The sequence below is a fragment of the Eulemur rufifrons genome, chromosome 1 (genome assembly GCF_041146395.1).
Source record: "Eulemur rufifrons isolate Redbay chromosome 1, OSU_ERuf_1, whole genome shotgun sequence".
NCBI lineage: Eukaryota > Metazoa > Chordata > Mammalia > Primates > Lemuridae > Eulemur > Eulemur rufifrons.
Window position 1 is genome coordinate 95,149,271 of NC_090983.1, and position 17,393 is coordinate 95,166,663.

General features: G+C 44.5%; 1 protein-coding gene across 8 annotated transcripts in view; it reads right to left on the bottom strand.

Moving 5' to 3' along the window:
- The window catches only part of CLASP1 (cytoplasmic linker associated protein 1), a 263,544-nt gene that overhangs the window by 20,266 nt on the left and 225,885 nt on the right, over nt 1–17,393 (bottom strand). For all 8 annotated transcript variants that reach the window (XM_069462102.1, XM_069461691.1, XM_069461772.1 and 5 more), the window contains 4 exons: nt 16,105–16,255; nt 9,672–9,915; nt 7,230–7,420; nt 5,332–5,460 (listed from right to left, as the gene is read on the bottom strand). In XM_069462102.1, coding sequence (XP_069318203.1) covers nt 5,332–5,460; nt 7,230–7,420; nt 9,672–9,915; nt 16,105–16,255 — 715 coding nt within the window. The remainder of the gene's footprint in view (nt 1–5,331; nt 5,461–7,229; nt 7,421–9,671; nt 9,916–16,104; nt 16,256–17,393) is intronic.

A 17,393-nucleotide genomic window follows, 5' to 3' on the forward strand; every position in this document is an offset into this window, starting at 1 on the left:
CAAGCTCTACAGACATCCAGACAGTGTCTGTGCCTTGTCCACAGTCTCACAGCCAGGGAGCTGGTGTTCGTAGCAAGTGAACCCAGGTCTTTAAATTCCACACTCAATGGCTCTTTCTGAAGCTACAGAAGCCGAAGTGGGAGAGTCACATCTGGCTCCCAGGAGGGCCTCGGTTCATCAGTGAGGAGGAACTACTTGCCCTCCCCCTGAACAGCAGCAGGAGCAGCCGCCACTCAGAGCAGGACACCGTGGCTTGGCAATTCCCAAGTCCGCAAGGTGGGATACGCATCTCCACTGACACAGAGCGCGCGATGGCTCACAGAAAGGGTAAGTGCTCCTGCCATCTTGGTTCAGTGGGATTCAAGCTAGGCATGTCTTCCACGCCCAGGCCCTCTTCCTGGGCCACTCGGCCTTGACTCCTAGCTATCAGAGTTGTATCTATACCTGCTCTTTTTTAGCCCATCTCAGGTTCTAACCTCCTCAGGAACTCTTCTTTGACTATTCTCGCCCACTCTAAACTCCTGGTCCACTTCACTCTGAAGCACACACTGATTCTGATTCTTTGCTTTAACCTCAACTAAATAAACACCGTAAGCTCCTCGAAGACTGCAATACCTACCCCCCGAGCCCATAATAAAACATTTATCAGAGTTTGTGCTATTAGTGTCAGACTGCTGGCTCAGCAACTTGGAACCTCTCTAAGAAGCCATATAGGTTTTTGGTTTCGTCTTTTTATTAAAAAGCAAAAACTTACATAGGAAAAGGGGCTTCTGGTCACATCCCAAGGCTGGGCCCACAGAAAACTGCAGATCCAGAATCTACAAGGATTTAGGTTTGTTACTCAACAGCAACTTCTATTATCTCTAGGCTAGATGAAACACAGATAGTCATCTAGTCCATTCCCTGGGCTCACAGATAAGGAAAAACCAAGGTCTGGAGAGGTGAAGTCATTTCCCCAGGTTCAGGAAGGGTACTGCCCCCCAGAACGCACTGACACACATGCCTGCTGCCCTGAGAGGCATCAAAGGGCCATTCCTGAGGGCAGCGGGTCTGGCTGAGACGAGGTCAACTAGTGATTCTAACTGGTATCTGAAGCAGAACACGAGCTCAGTAACACGCCGTCTCTGGCACACTGCGGCTTCTCTCTGGCCACAGCATTTGTCGAAAGGACTATGTAAGGCACGTCACGCTGTCTGGGCAAAGCAGAAGCCAGATAGCTAGTCTCAGGACTTTCTCTTTTCTTTTTAAAATAACTTTGATCTGATTTTGCTTTTCTAATTTCTTAAGGTCACAAAATATAAAATTAACTGGTAATGATTTAAAAATAAAACCCCTGGAGATGTAATGGTTGTTTTATATTTATCTAAAAATCAAACTTCCCCAAACAAGCCAAATCACTTGAAGCTGGATTCTGATGCCTCAAACATCAGGACTTTCGTGCATGTCATAAGAACTGTTTGATGACCCAGTATAGTGACACAAAATGATGCTAACATTTTCCTCTTTCAATAGGCAAATGTAACTGAATATTCACTACTGTGGCAAAGTTCAGAAAAACCTAAGTCTAACGACTGAAAAGTCTCAATTATAGAGTATCTTCAAGAAATAGAGATGGCACTTCTTTCAGGTTTAAAGAAAACATTTACTGAGAACTTCAACACTGTAGGTACTATATGCAAGACAATGGGAGCAATAACTATTCTTGCATTAAATGTGTATAAAATAATTTGTAATTAGCATATTAATTATTTCCCAAGAAATGGGTGCTTCTGAAACAAATAAGACTGTTTGTGAAGTTCTATGTAGCAAAATTGGCACATGATATGACAGTTTTAAAAGCTTATTTCCCTATCATGTAACTCTGATTCTCCCAACAGTCCTGCTTATCCAGGGTTACACGAAGACGGACCCGGCAAGAGAGCTAGAGAACAGGAGAAGCTGCAATGAGAACCAGGTTTCCTGCCTCACGATTCAGACCTCACCCTGACCCCAGAGTTTCTGCATAGTATCCATTCTCTTTTTAAATCCTCTCTTCTTAATCGCTAAAGGAGAAATTCTGTATAGTCCAAACAGACTAAAAATTCTAAAATAAGAAGAATTCAAATTTACAAAATTATACCGAGAAACAGGAAATGGGCTCAAGATGTCAAAAGGCCACTCCCAAGGCCTTAGCCCTTCAAGGTGTTTGCTGAATGCTAACACTACTGCAAACCACAGTAACTTCACTAATGAGGCATTAGAGACGCAATAGCAAAATTCATTTACTAAAAAGATAAAAAAGTAGTTAGATAATAAAAGAGACTTACTTATTCAATTAAAGACTATGAAAACATGTCTAAGCTGACGAACACCAATTTTTGAAATAAAAACTCTAAACTGGTCTCCAAATCCTCCTATCTTGCTTGGGATGGATGGTGTCTGAGATAGATTTAGTACCTGGCACATTTTCAATGTGTAAGAAAAATATTCTGCACACATCGCTTCTTTTAAAAGAACCTGAGAACACGGACCCTTGCTTATAGGATGAGAAAACAATCTGTCTTATCGTTAGCCCTACCTCATCCATCTTCCCTAAGTGCATTTATGGCAAACTTCAGTTTACACAAACGTGTTTCAAGAAGTTGTCCTTCCTTGCTGCAGTTCCACAGCCAGACTACAGTGCGTGTGTTGGTGCGGTGACATCTCACCAGCAAGGGGAAGACAGCTGGTGCCAAGGTCTCTCGGAGCAGCCCTGGGTTAACCTGCCAGGTCTTTCTTCTTCTTCTGCTGAAGCCTCGGTTTTGTCTGGGAATGTAAGACCGACTAGCTTCTTATAAGAAGGAAGTTCTAAAAGAATTTGGAAGAACTAACAAGACAGGAAAATAGGCTATATTTTTGTATGACAAATACAGTAACTGAGTCTAGAAACATTCTGGATCCTTTCCAAGAAATGTACTGAATGTAATGATAAGAAAATGGAAGACTAGAGAAATATGTGTCATACTAATATGCTAACAAGATGGCTACAACACAAACATTATGTGCATCTCTTTTGCCCTAAAAAACAGAACCAAGGAATGGAGGCAGATTGGTTACAATAAGAGAAAGATGAGAAGAATTTAAAAGGAAAAGAAAAAGAAAAACCCAACCTAAAACCTAAATATACTGATGTCTGAATCAGTAGCTTCTGGCAGAGTGACAGAGTGAAGTTTCATAAGGAAACCTCAAGGGCAGCGAGTCAAGGTGAGTTCGGCAGTACGCAAAGCAGGGAAGGCCTGCCAGCACGGGCACTCCTCTCGGAACACGCCTCCTCCCCCTGCTCTGCCAGGTCGTCAGTGACAGCAGCGTGGGGACCCTCAGGTCACAGGAATTCCAAGTTAACTGAGTGCTGCTAAGGTTATTTTATGCAAGAGATATTTTCTGCTCTTTTACCCTCAGCAACTTAAGAAACCTCATATTTCTCTCCTAAATTTCTCATTTCGCAGGAAAAAAACCAAGATCCCAAAAGAAAACAGTAAAGAGTAAATCGAGTATTTAATTCTGTTAACTTATGTTTCTTAGCGCCCACTGTCAAAGTTTTAAAGATCAGGGGGCCCACTTTAAAGATACACATCTTTTAACTGGAAAGTAAGTGCCAAAACACCGTGGATGGCTAATCATTTCACCTTAATGCCCCATTCTGATCTGAGTACATTCTCCTGCATGAAAACTGGTATCATCTATATATAAAATAACATCAATTTTATTTCATTTTTTGATCATGTATTCTCATTAAGGAGAAGCAATTATGGTTAAAAAAAAAAAAAAATCAGCACAGGCCAACTGCCCCTTAAAAGAGACACAAGACTTGGCTCACACATCTCGGTTCTGCCAGTTACTGCTGTGCATAAGGTTCCTCTAGGACCTTCCTTCCTCACCTGGGAATCATTACATTGACCATATTAACTCATCCTGTACTCATATTTTTTAAATGAGTCATTATAAATGGAAAGTGTTTTGTTAAGACACGAGTGATTATCACCATCATGCAACTAGGCCAGATTTCAGAAACACAGTTATTAGTTTGAAAACACATCTATATCATCTATGTACTGAGTGCTGTGCCAGGACTAGTAGGTGCGGAGATGCCCATCCAAGGACGAGACCCCTGCCCTTGCTGGCTACAATCGTGGTGGAGATTTGAGGATGTCAAACCAGTCACTGCTCAAGCAGGTGCACAACTGCCAAAGAAAAAAATACAATCTAGGGTCTCATTCTTTTTGCAGATGGAAGAATTGCTCTAATCACAGTTCCCTTAACCCATGAGTGTACTCACAAGAGAATCACAGAAGAGCCAAGAGATTGGCCTGAGCAAGTGGTTATTTATGACTTTAGGGTCAAACCTATCATTTGTCACACTGAGTTTTCTGAAGTTCTAATACACATTTCTGTTCCCCACACAAAACCTTTCATTGAAGGGCATCGCTGAGATCAACTGTATTCAGGACAGCTCCAGCCACCTCCCCACTCCCTGTAGCTATTTGAAGGCCTGGTGAGTCACGGGGGCTGGACAATCCGACAAGCCACTGGCTAAGTGTTCCCTGAGTGCCCACCGTCTGCAGCTTGTATGCAGGGCAGAGACCTGTTCTTCCTGCTCTCCGACAGGCAGCTGAGGTCCCACAGCCCAGGAACTGCAGGGGTGGCTTGCTAGCATTTTAAATGTTCAGGAGTGAGCAAAGGGGGCGTGGCAGGGTTGCCTCCGCTCAGCCTTATCTTGCAGAGAGAAGCACACTGAAAGGGGCCGGGGAGGGGGATGGCCAATAGAGCATGCTATCCGCTGTTGGCAAGCACTGGGCTGGAATGTCCCTGGCCCTCTCATGAGAAACTATGTGATAATATCCGTCCCTATTTTACACACCAAGAAATGGAGGCTCAGAAAGTGAAATGACTTGTCCATGGATCTGGAGCAAGGAGGTGTTGGTTCTAGGACTTGCATGTCTGTGATTCCAAAGCCAGTCACCACTTCCCACAGCAGGCTGCCAGAGGCTGAATGCCAGAAGGGAGTGGCAGACCCCTCCTTTCTACCAAAGCAATGGGAAGCCTGGGCATGGAACAGCCCTCAGGGAAAGGGCAGGCCTGCAGGACACAGGGACAGGGAGCTGGGAACCTAACAGATAGCACTGGCCCTGGAATGGCACTGCTGCTCAGCCACGATGATGGCAATGGGAACTTTTCTCTGTGTGGCACACAGCTGACTCCCAAGGAAGGGGCTCCCTATAAAGCTTTTGCCCTGATTCTGCCTCCTCTCCCCCCGCACCCCAGCTACACTCCCAGGCCAGTCTGTTCAGCATCCTGGCCACGGGGCTGGCTCACCTCCTTGTGGGAGTCTTTGTGGGCTTCCAGAGTCTTCATGATCGTCAGCTCGGCATAGTTTTTAAATCTTGCTGGCTGGTTTCTCAGAATTTCCCGCAGAACTCTCAATGCTAGCGCTCGAATTGAATGCTGGAGTACAAGAGGAAAGGAAGACATCACCAAACAACACACAGCACTCGACTACACACACCAATCAGCAGCTTCCAGCAAGGCTAAGCACCCAATTCTGGGTTCCTTGGCATCTCGCAGACCCCTCTACGCAGATCACAGGGTTTGCGTGACACTGGCTCTCTAGATGGTCAGCTCCACTAGGGGAGGCACTGTGTCTTACGGAGACATGCCCAGGACCAGCACCTGAGAGGGATCTGACAAAGGCTTCTTCAGTGAGCCTTGCACTTGAGACCAAATGAGGATGATGCACCTAAGTTCATTATCAGTCTCCCGGGGATTTCCAGATTTCCTAAGGCTTTGGCCTACAAATTATCCTTTTGTAAAATGTACTAAGGACACATTCCAAGCATCTAAACATTTCATCAACATGGGCTGTAAGACTGTGAACTCTCTAAGGATAGCTGAAGACCTGTCGTTATTCCTAACCCTCTGTGTGGTGAGATCACTGGGTTTGTACAGGCCTTGCGTTGTGTAAGGCAGAGTCATGCGTTTGGAGGAAAGCCATTCCAAACAGACTCCTAATCTCAATAAAAGAGAATGGAGTTTACACCCAACAGAGCCAAAAAGTACATCCTGATTCTTTGTCACTCATCTACACAGTTCACACACTAATACACCATTTACCTGCCCTCTACATGACATCATTTTGTCTCCCGAGAGAGCTCAACCAGGCATAACTGCTTCAATAGCCAATACTTCGCTTTAGGCAAAATAAAACAGATCTTTTATTACCATTCTTCTATCTTTACATATCCCTAAACCAAATCATTAATCTGAAGCATCAGAAAGCGATCCAAGTCACCATGGTACACACCAGCCTTCCCCTCACCAGCCACCATGCAGGTCCCCTCCAGCGTGGCCCTGGGCTCAGCCTGTCCCCTCCTGGCAATCCTAGTGCTGCCCATCTAACTGCTCACCACACGTATTCTACTTTTGTTTGTGCTGGCCTACACAGAGCTCACTACAGAGATGGAGTTTCCCTTCTAGAGTTTAATTCCAGCAATGCCCAACATTTACTCCTGTCTCCATATAAGGGACCAGCTCCACAGGCGGGAGAAAGCAGGAATTTGACTAGGTACTGTGTCCTTTAAGAGGCATCTCCTATGTGCCACGTGCAGATCACAGACCAGGAATGTCACAAATGCCTAGTGTGTCACATTCAAATGTCCTGGTGTGAAGAGTACTTTTATAATTTTAAAACTAATAATACAAGAGTCACATTTCTGGAACCCATCACTTGACTGATTAAGAGTACTAGAACGGTTAATCTCTGTAGGGGTGAACCAGAATAGAATTTCATGGAATGTAGCATTTAAGAATGTTTTTGAAAAAATAAACTTCTCTATTTCTCAATTACACATGAAATAAAAACGAACCAGGAAGGAAGGAAAATAGTGCATCCTAAAAGATCATGTTCTACGCTAACAAAGTTTTAAGAAATTCTGCATTAAAGTATAGATACAGGAGTAAGTTTCCCTCAACTACTACAAACCCAGTTACACATAAGACAGAACCTGCGTATAAGCCAAGATGAAGCCTGTCACTGGTAAAAACGCTGCCTTACTAATAAGTGCTCAAAAAATACGTGAAAAATGAACAAATAAGTGTTCTGATGGAAATAGTAAGCACAGTCCAGAAAGGAAAGCTGAGGCCAACCCCGATGAGAAAAGGACATCGTGACCCCATTACACGGAAAGGGGCCAGGGAAGGCCAAACCAGCGCCTCACATCTTTGTCTCCGAGGGTCTCCAGCAGCAGGAGCAGAATGGTCTTGAAGTGCTCCTCCCAGACCCCCAGGCTGTCCTCCCGCGTGATCTTGAGCAGCTCCAGCAGGGCGCCCTTCCTTTCCTCCACCCGCTCGTTGTGGTTGGACAGCTCCTTCAGAAGGTCAGCCACCAGGTCAGAATGGTCGATGGGCACTGGAGACACACAAGGCAGATGTCACCTCAAGAAGCAGCACTGGCACAGGGGCTCCCTCAGTGGTCCCCAGCGAGCCTTCCCTGCCTGCCCCGTCTCCCAGAGGCCACACACCCCACCCGCCCCTTCTGCCCCCCGCCCCGCTTTGCCTCAGCCTGCACCCCCTCAGCAGACCTTCTCACCAGTGTAACTGTGAAAGCAGAGGAGTGAGACCAGCAGGCCAGTGCCAGCAGCCAACGCCTTCACCCTTGCTTACCCTCCCTCCCCTTCTATCTCAGACAGAGGAGAAATGCCAGCACCTCCCAAGCCTCTCCTCCGCTGTCCTCTCCCACAGTCCTGAGTCAGCCCCCACGGGACAGCCTCTGCCCAGGATCAAATCCACTTCCATACGCACATTTTCCTCAAGGCCTCCTGACCATCACATCGATTAATATCTACTCCCTTCTAGAATGTCCAAAGCTTAGGAACCAGCCTGGTGAGGTGCTTGGACAATTCATGGACTATCTATTGAAAGGCTGAAGAACTGACTCAAGATCATTTAGCATAACTACCTGCAGGGACTTGAACCATGGTTTATATGGCAGAAAGGCATATGTTCTTTTAAGTTCTATGTCCTTTTAAGAGACCTCACCTCTGAATATTCAACTTTAAATAGAGAGGATGAAAAAACAAACCAATTAGACAAGTCATTAGGAACTACTTAAATGTGTATTTGCATATTTCTCTACCTTCTAAGATTAGGGAGCAAACATTCAAGGAAGTCTGAAATGGTAAAGAACTCTTGTCATTTTCCCTCTGCCATCCCGCCTTTTTCTTTAAGCCTTTTAGTACATAGTCGATGAATAATAACCAACACTCTAATCTGTATTCTACTTTAATGAAGATCAACAATGGATAAGGTAAATGATGTGCCAATTCAATAAGGAATGAAAAGAAAACAGTCCACTTCTCGCAGAAAGCGTGAGTCATGAACACTACATCCCATCAGCCTCCTACCCAGCAGACAGATGCTTGGGCAGCCTGAGCTGCCACCCACCAGCAATTAGCAACTAACAGCCAGGGGATGACATTTGCAATCCCTGAAGACACTTCTGCTTCCAAATAGCAGGAGGACTTCCCTTCCATCTCAGCGTCCTGTCACCGTCTGATCCCTGAGCAGGGCAGCTTTCTTTCCTTTGTGTCCCCGCAGAATCTGGCATCTGCCTCTAGCACGGCCTTCCTCTCGTACTAGTGTGATCACTGTGAGCCTGTTCCCGCCAGGCCTTGAGCTCTCTGAGGCCAGGGACTGTGTCTCACTTATCCCTGGCAACCAACCCACACACCCCACGACACCCGGGGACCCTCAGGGAAAGTCAACTGTTTATAATTTTAATATAGGGTTCTAATTTAATTCATCAAACTTAGAGAACAACAAGCTTTAAATCAAAATAAATATATATATATATATATATATATATATGTAATTTAAAAAATAACCATCAAGTTGAAATAAACTAAAACATGTGAAGAGGACAGTGAGGTGAATAAAGAAATAATGGACATGTGAGTCAGGAAAAAACAGATTAGCTCTGCTCCAGACGGCGTATGCTTTCTTTTGGGCAGTAGCTTAACCTTTCTGAACCTCAGTTTCTTACATCTGTAAAATGGGAACAATCCTCTCTATCTCAGTTAAACGAAATACACACAACACTCAGTTGCATGAGCACACGGTAGCGCAAGCGTGTGTCTGTCAGACCCCCTCTCCCTACTGCTGCACGCAGTCCACACAGCTCCAGGAGGACCTGGTTAACACACTGGTGCAAGAGAAGGCGGCAGCCTCTCGGCAGCGCGCAGGACCTCACTCTCCAGCCCGCAGAACTGGGAAGGATGGGCCAGAGGCCTTTGCAAACGCCGTGTTCCTTACTGGAAATGCCGTGTCCCCACCTCGTTCACTCCTGCTCCCTCGCCCTCCGGATCAGGTTCTGGTTCTGAGCCAGGCTTCCCCGATGGCGCGGTCAGCCTGGCAGTGTTACACTGCGTGGCTATTTCCTAACTGCCTCCTCGACTAGACTTCCAGAGGGCAGGCACTGCCTGCGCTTTTGTTCACTGTTCCAGCACACAGTAGGGACTCAGTACGCAGCTTCTGAACAAGTGACTGACCGGATCAGACCCAGCCTCTCCGTTTATGTTGGGCCAGTAGGCCCAGCTGGTCAGGAAGGAGGGGAAGCGCAGGAAGCACTTCTGGACGGGACAATCGAGCAAAGAGAGACCAACCGTCTCGAAGCTGCTCCATGTCGTCGTCGAACACGGCCTCCTTGAGGGCTGTCTTGTCGTAGGTGTTGATGGTGTCTGCGTAGGGATACGGGTTGTAGTCTCGCGCCCGCGGCCCCGGGAAGGCGCGCGGAGGCTGGGTGTTGAGGAGGGAGGTCTTGTTGTCCAGCGCCGTCCTGCCTCCTTCCACTTCATTGCCGCCCCGGCCCTCGGTGGCGGGGGAGGCCGCGCCCCCATCGCGGGACACCTAGAGCACAGCACACTGTCAGCTCCCTTCTGGGACTTTTAACAGACTTTTCCTTTTAATGCTCAGAAATATTGGGAGGGCCAGAGATTTTCACTTGAAATCTGGCCACTGACAAAAGGACAGTTATTAGTATTTCAATTTGTAAATACCAAATTCATAAACTGCCAGGAAAGGAACAGAACATGCCTACATTTGCAGCTACTCATCCATTTACACTTCCAATCTGCTTTACTTTATAATTTGGTGATTCATTTTATTCAAATGTTTTCTGAGGGATTTATATCATGAAATTCTGAAGAGTCCCCTGAGAAGGGAAGGGTGACCACCTCACACCCCCTGGGGCTTTCACCACCGACAGTCAGCCCTTCTCCCTGGGGCCCGGACCAACACCCACGGGAGAAGCCCCACAACGGCCAGTCCAAAGCCTGAGGCACTCCACCCCTGCCCACACCAGTTCCTTGTGTGGACATACTCCCGCCAAGGGGTGCGCCAGACCATGCTAGCAAGCTCCCCTCCCAGGCAGGTCACTCTTGCTGGGATGTCTCTGGCTCAGAGTTGTTCTTTATGCTAGGTCAAAGCACAGGTCTTCAGTATTTTCTGAGTTTTGTTTTCTTCCCTAGTATATTCTGAGCGCTGTCATCTGGCCCCTGTGCTATGGTTTGGACCCCTCTGCTCTTGGGGTCCTCTCTTTAAGGCGCTCTGGCCAGTCTAGCTCCCTCTGCAGGGTGGCCCTGTGACCAGGCAGGTGTGGGCTGCCTGCTGGCAGTGTGATAGGACCGTCGTTTTCCTCATCCCAGACAACTGTCTACACAACGGCAGACACGTTTTGTGGTGATTCCTACGGCAAAAGTTTTTACTTGTACAGCTAGAAAGACACATCTCTCTCATTTAGTACGTACATCATACATATGTGTACAAGTTGTGGAAAAACAGATGTAACATATCATTGTAACCATTTGTAAATGTATAATTCAGTGACATTAAATACATCCTCGACGTGTAACCATCACCACTATGTACACCCCGAATTTTCTCATCTTGCCCAATAAAAACTCTGTACCTATTACGTAATCATTCTCTTGCCCCTTCTCCCCTCCCCCGGCCCACGGCAGCCCCTATTTCACTGTTTATGAATTTGCCTATACTAGGCACCCAGACCACCTCATGTCACTGGAATTGTAAATATCTGTCCTTTTGTGACTGGCTTATTTCATTTGCCATAAGATTTTCAAGGTTTATCCATGTTGTAGCAAGTATCAGATTTCATCCTTTTTGAGGTTAAATGATACATGTCATTGTATGTATGTGGCACATCTTGTTTATCCATTCACCTGACGGACACTTGGGCTGCTTCCACCTCCTGGCTATCGTGAATGAGACTGCTATGCACGCTGGTGCACAAACACCGCTTGAGTCCTCGCTTGAAACACGCCTAGTGAAGTGCTGAGATGCATTTGGTTTTTAACAGGCACAAGGAAGATTTATATTAATTAGGATGCAAAAAGAATATATAATATATGCATAGATATGAATAAATTAAGACTGAAAATGTATAAATCAAATCTTAATGGGTTTTCTCTGGTTGGGAAAAAAATTCATGGATGATTTTCATTTTTCTCTCTTTGTAACTCTTCTAAAAAACGTATTACTGTCATAATAAAAAATTATTTATGAAAGGAGAAAGTGTTTAAAAAACTTTGGACATTGAAAAAATAAAGCTAAACTATCCTAATTCTAATCATCTTTAATAACAACAAAATCTCACTTTTCTTACTTGTATATTACCCTAGTCTTTGTCTACATGTAGATTTTATACAGCGGGGATCCCAGCGTACACATTAGCTTATGCTTTGCTTTCCTCATAGCTTAAGTATTTCCCATGTGAATTAAGTTTTTGTGACCACCATGTTTAATCATACCACTGCTTCTACTTGTGTTTTCATAAGATTTAGTTATTCCCCTTCTACTGTTTATAATTTTTTTGATAGTGTAGATAATGCTGAAATAAACTACTTTGTGGCATTGTGTTTTTTTCCTTTTGTTGAGTTCTTTCTTTAGTGTATGTTACCAAAAGTTAGATTATTGGATAAAGAATATGAAAATCACTTTTGCTAAATATAATTTAACTGAGTTCCAAAACAACTGTTATTAATTCCCCATGCCAACAATATTATACTAGTTCCCTATAACCCTGAATTAAATGTTTTGTTGTTATTGCTGAGACAGGGTCTTGTTCTATCACCTAGGCTGGAGAACAATGGCATCATAATAACACTCTGCAACCTCAAACTTCTGGGCTCAAGTGATCCTCCTGCCTCAGCCTCCTGAATAGCTGGGACTATTCCCAGCTATTCCCAGGCATGCATCACCATGCCTGGCTAATTTTTTTATTTTTGTAGAGATGGGGTCTCACTATATTGTCCAGGCTGGTCTAGAACTCCTGGCCTCAATCAATTTGCCCACCTTGGTCTCCCACAGTGCTGAGTTAAGCGCATAAGCCACCATACCAGCTCTAGCATTAAATGTTGTAATTTCTACTTGAAGCAAAGCAGAACAGAAACTTGACATATATTCTGTGATTGCCTGCAAGGATGGACTTCCTTCCCCACGTTGAATGTTTTCATTTCTGCTCTGCGACCTACCCTCCCACTGGATCTGACATTCATCCTATGGGCTTCTGTCTTACTAGACTGGGACTCCTCATCAAGCTTAAGAAGAGATGCGTTGGTTCGTTCCTGAGTCTTTCATGTATAATGCAGTTTTTTATCTACTACTTCAGCTTCTTAGCTAAAAGTTTGGTAACTGGTGGCTAGGACAATGAATTTCGAACCTCCCCAATTCTTCGATTTTCACTTCCACTCCACCTATGCCCCCACCTCTCGAGACCACATCCTCCAGTGGAGCAGCCACTGCCTGACTCCGTGCCTGGCCCTGCAGCTCATCCACCGCGTTCCTCCCACTCCAGCGTCCAGCGGTGACACTGAGGCTTCTCGGGTCTTTCCTGCCTCTTCACTTTCTCCCTATCCAGCTTCACTCCTTTCAACTCTCATCACAGCACTTTTACACTGTGAAAAGCCAGAAGCCATCTAAATGTTCCCAAGCAGGATACTGGGTACATGTCTACAGTACGGCCATAGGATGAATGATTGCGCAGCCATAAAATTCACAAGGATGAACAGACAGGGGCAAGCGTGCCAGATGGTATGCACGGTGTGATGTCACTTTTATAAGCACACTCCACACACTCCCCTACACATATACAGGTATATACACACACAAAGGAATAGAAAACTACACACTATGATGTTAATGGTGGTTATCTCTAGAGATAGTGATTTCCTTTTCCCCCCCACTTTCTAAGCATCGTTAGTTAGGCATATTTTACATTTATAATTGGGAAAAGTAATCCCTCCTGCACCCATGTTTCTTTGGTGTCTTTACTGTTCCTGGCAGGATGTTGGATTCCCTAGTCAGATCCCCCCACTCCTTATGGGGCTTTGGAAACCTTTCTCATTCTCCTCACCACAAGCAAGCCCCCAGCCTCAAAGCAGGCGTCCTCCCCCTGCCCAGACGGAGCAGGAGCCACAGCGGGAATGCGCTCTACTTCCTGCCCCATGCCCACCCAGCCTTCTTCCCAAGGCCAGTCGTTCCACCTGGGCCTGAATCTCATGTCCCCCCCGCCCCCCATCCTGGCCACCAATGCCCTGCTCCCCTCCACTACGTAGGCAGTACCTTTCTCTCAGCTGGCCCCACTGGCCTCTAAACAAGTCAGGTCTGTCCCATCAAAAAGCATCCTGAATCCCACCCTTCTCTAGTCTATTCCTTGAGTCACTTCTCAACCTACTGAATCTGGTTTCCACTCTCAACTCGGCGAGAACTATGCTGGAAGGAACTAAATTTGGGGACTGCAGACTATAACTGTGTGCAAACTTTATTTAAGAAGAAAAACATAAAGTTCAAAGAGCGGGCCCATTCTCAAAGGAAAGGTCTTGACTTTACATCAAAACACTGGCAAGTAAATGTATATTTTATATATTTTAGGTTAAAATAGAGTATTTAATGCAGATAGTAAACAAAAAGTTCAGTGGAGCCCTTTCACTCCATGTGTCACCTGTGACCTCTACGACGCGTGGCCCTTTGGCTAGACTGTCCTCCCCAGTCAGTCTCCCTTAACGTCTATGTTTCTCTCAACCACACCGCTCCCTCCAGTCATCTCTACCTTCTGTCCTTCCGTTAGTGCTGACGCTCCTTAAGATTCTGTCTGGATGCTTTACCCAGTGACTTCATTCACTTTTCTTTAGTTACCGTTAAGCAACTAATCAAAAACCTGTCAAGTCTCTGTTTCCAACCTAAATCGCTAGCTGAAACTCCAGACTGGTATATCCAAAAGCCTATGCTGTGGGGATATTCCATAGGTCCTGCAATTCATATATATTCAAAACAATTCATTACATTCCAGAGAAGTCACCATGCACTTTTTTCTCCTTCTAGGGTATTATTCCACTGAATCACATCAGCCCCCAAAAACTTCTGACTCTTGTGTTTCTGCTCACGCCCTACTCAACCCCACTTTCTCCAGAATCATTCTCCATCCCACAGTGACAGCAAATAAGTGTGACCACACCACTTCCCTGCTTAAAAATCCTTCAAAGACTCTCTGGCGTCCCCAGGGTAGAGTCCCTGGTGGAAATCCCTGGGGTGGGTGTTCTTCCTCAGCTGGCCTCTGCAGCCCTGCTCTGGACCTCCCCAGCCACATGACCTGCCCACCCTCTCCACTTCCGCCACCTGAATGGGAAGTCACACTGTGCCCAATCCCATCTCTCAGCCTCTGCACAGGCCCTCCTCTCTGATTAGAACCCTCCTGCTAGCCTGACAGAATCCTCTTGACTTTCGCGCTTCCACTCAGAGGGTGACATCATCTCTTCTGCGCATCCGTCTTGAGCGCTGAGACTGGCCGGTATGTCTCCTGAATGCCAAGCCCCGACCACACCCAACGCACCATGGTCTCGTGCTTACCTGCCACCTCTCCCAGAGACCCAAGCTCCCAGACAGGCGTACTGGTGTCTGGTTCAGGCTTACCATTTTTGTCACATCATAGGGACACAACTACCTCTGGCATAAACAAAAGCAACCTGAGAAAAAAGGCATTTGACGTTCCTCACAAAGATAGCTAATGGTTACTCTTTTGAACTTTTGTAGAACTGTCTCTTAAAATACTACTATTCTATGGCTATTATCAAAAAGATAAGAAATAACAAAATGCTGGTGAGGATGTGGAGAAAAGGGAACTCTCATACACTATCAATGGGAAAGTAAATCAGTACAGCCACTATGGAAAATAGTATGGAGGCTTCTCAAAAAACTAATAATAGAATTACCATATGATGCGGCAATCTCACTATTGAGTATTTAGCCAAAGGAAAGGAAATCAGTATGTATCAAAGAGATACCTAACCCTCATGTTTATTGCAGCATTGTTCACAATCACCAGGATATGGAATCAACCTAAGTGTCTCACAATGAATGAAGGGATAAAGAAAATGTGGTCTATACATACGATAAAATACTATACAGCCATAAAAAGAATGAAATCCTGTCATTCAGAGCAACACGGATGGAACTGGAGGACTTTATGTTAAATGAAATAACTTAGACACAGAAAGAAATACTGCACCTTCTCATATGTGGGAGCTAAAAAAAAAACTGAGCTCACAGAAGTAGAGAGAACTGTGGTTATTAGAGGCTGGGAAGTAGAGAGGGGAGGGGAAGATGGGGAGAGGTTGGTTAATGGGTACAAAATTACAGTTAGATAGGAAGGGTAAGTTCTAGTATCCTGTAGCACTGTAGGGTAATTATAGTTAACAATAACTTATGTATATTTCCAAAAAGCTAGAAGAGAGGACTTTGAAATGTTCCCAACACAAAAAAGTGATACATGTTTGAGGTGATGGATATGCTAATTACCTTGATTTCACCATTACACATTGTATATATGTATTGAAATATCACTCTGTATCCCATAAATATGTACAATTATTTATGTGTCAACTAAAAAATAAAAGGAAAAAAATACTAACTAGAGAATAAAAATAATGTTGAAGTTCAGTAACCGAGGTGGTCAGTGTTCAGAAGACTCGGTAAATGTCATTTAATTGATATGTTGTCCTCTTTTAGCCTGGGGATACTTACAATATCACAGTCCTTTCTGCCGTCTCGTTTAATTGGCTCATTCAGATCCTCTTGACTTCGAAAACTAAACTTTTCAATGGCTTCTGTAACTCCACGCAGAGAACTATAGATTTCTTCAGAGTTCAGGTTCTCTGTATCATAGTCCAGCATGCTAAAGATCAAAAATATTTTATTTCTTAAATTGAGGCATATGCATAAAATTGAGATATGGGCATAAGTTACTTCCAGTAATTGACAGAGTAAGATATAATTATAGTTTTGTTTCTTTAGGTGATTTGGAATGAAAAGCAGACATCTTTTGTTAAAGTACCACCATTGGACAATTATACATCTTCCTCGTCACATCTGGTCCCAAACACATTACATCAGCACTCAATAAGAACTAGTGGGAAACAACAATAACCACGAGAATGCACAAACTCAAAGAGTGACAATTGGTGACTGAATGCACGAGGTAATGAAAGTGGAAAAATAACTTTCTTATCTTGCAGATGGAAAACAGTCATTTGGTTGTTACTGGTCTCAAATGTACAAACTTAAAGAAAGAAAAATGGGCACTTGGAAATAAAGCCAGTACTATAAACAAATTTCACACGAGCAAAGCAAATGACCTCACAAGACTGGGTTACGCTTGCCAGTATCCAATCTAGAAAACTAATAAAAGCCTATTTAAAAAAACAAAAACAAAGCAACTCTATGACTCAAAGTCAGAGCCACCCTACCAATGGGCTCCTGAAAGTCTAACTCTCAGGTCATCTAACCCAGGAGTTTGCTGTGAATATCAAGGCTCTTCTGGATGCTTCCACTGGAGTTTTATAATAAAAGCAGATTTTATAAAAGGTCACATTCCTGGATGGACATCTCAAAACCCTTCAAAAAGCAAGAAATACTTGTCCCTCATGGAAAAGTGATGTCAACTGTTATCTTTTTAGACACTGAGCACAGCAAAACATGAAATGTAACAAAAGAGCTAAACATTCCTTTCGTGTAATATAGTTTCTCAGCAAGTGCCCTTTAGACGTCTGAAAAGTGTACAGAAACAGGGAGGAGCCTGAGAACAAAACCATCACTGCCCTCACTGAGACTATCAAAGAAAAGCACAGGATGGATATATCAGCATAAAGAAAGCAAAACAGGAAGCAACAGTCAACCAAGGGCAAGTAAAAAAAAATTTAGCTTAAATGTCACTTAAGAACATATTCAAGAAAAGATGAGACGAGTTAGTCTGATTTAACTTGGAGAAATCCTGAGCTCTACTGAGGATTGCTAGGGACGCTCAAAGAATTCTT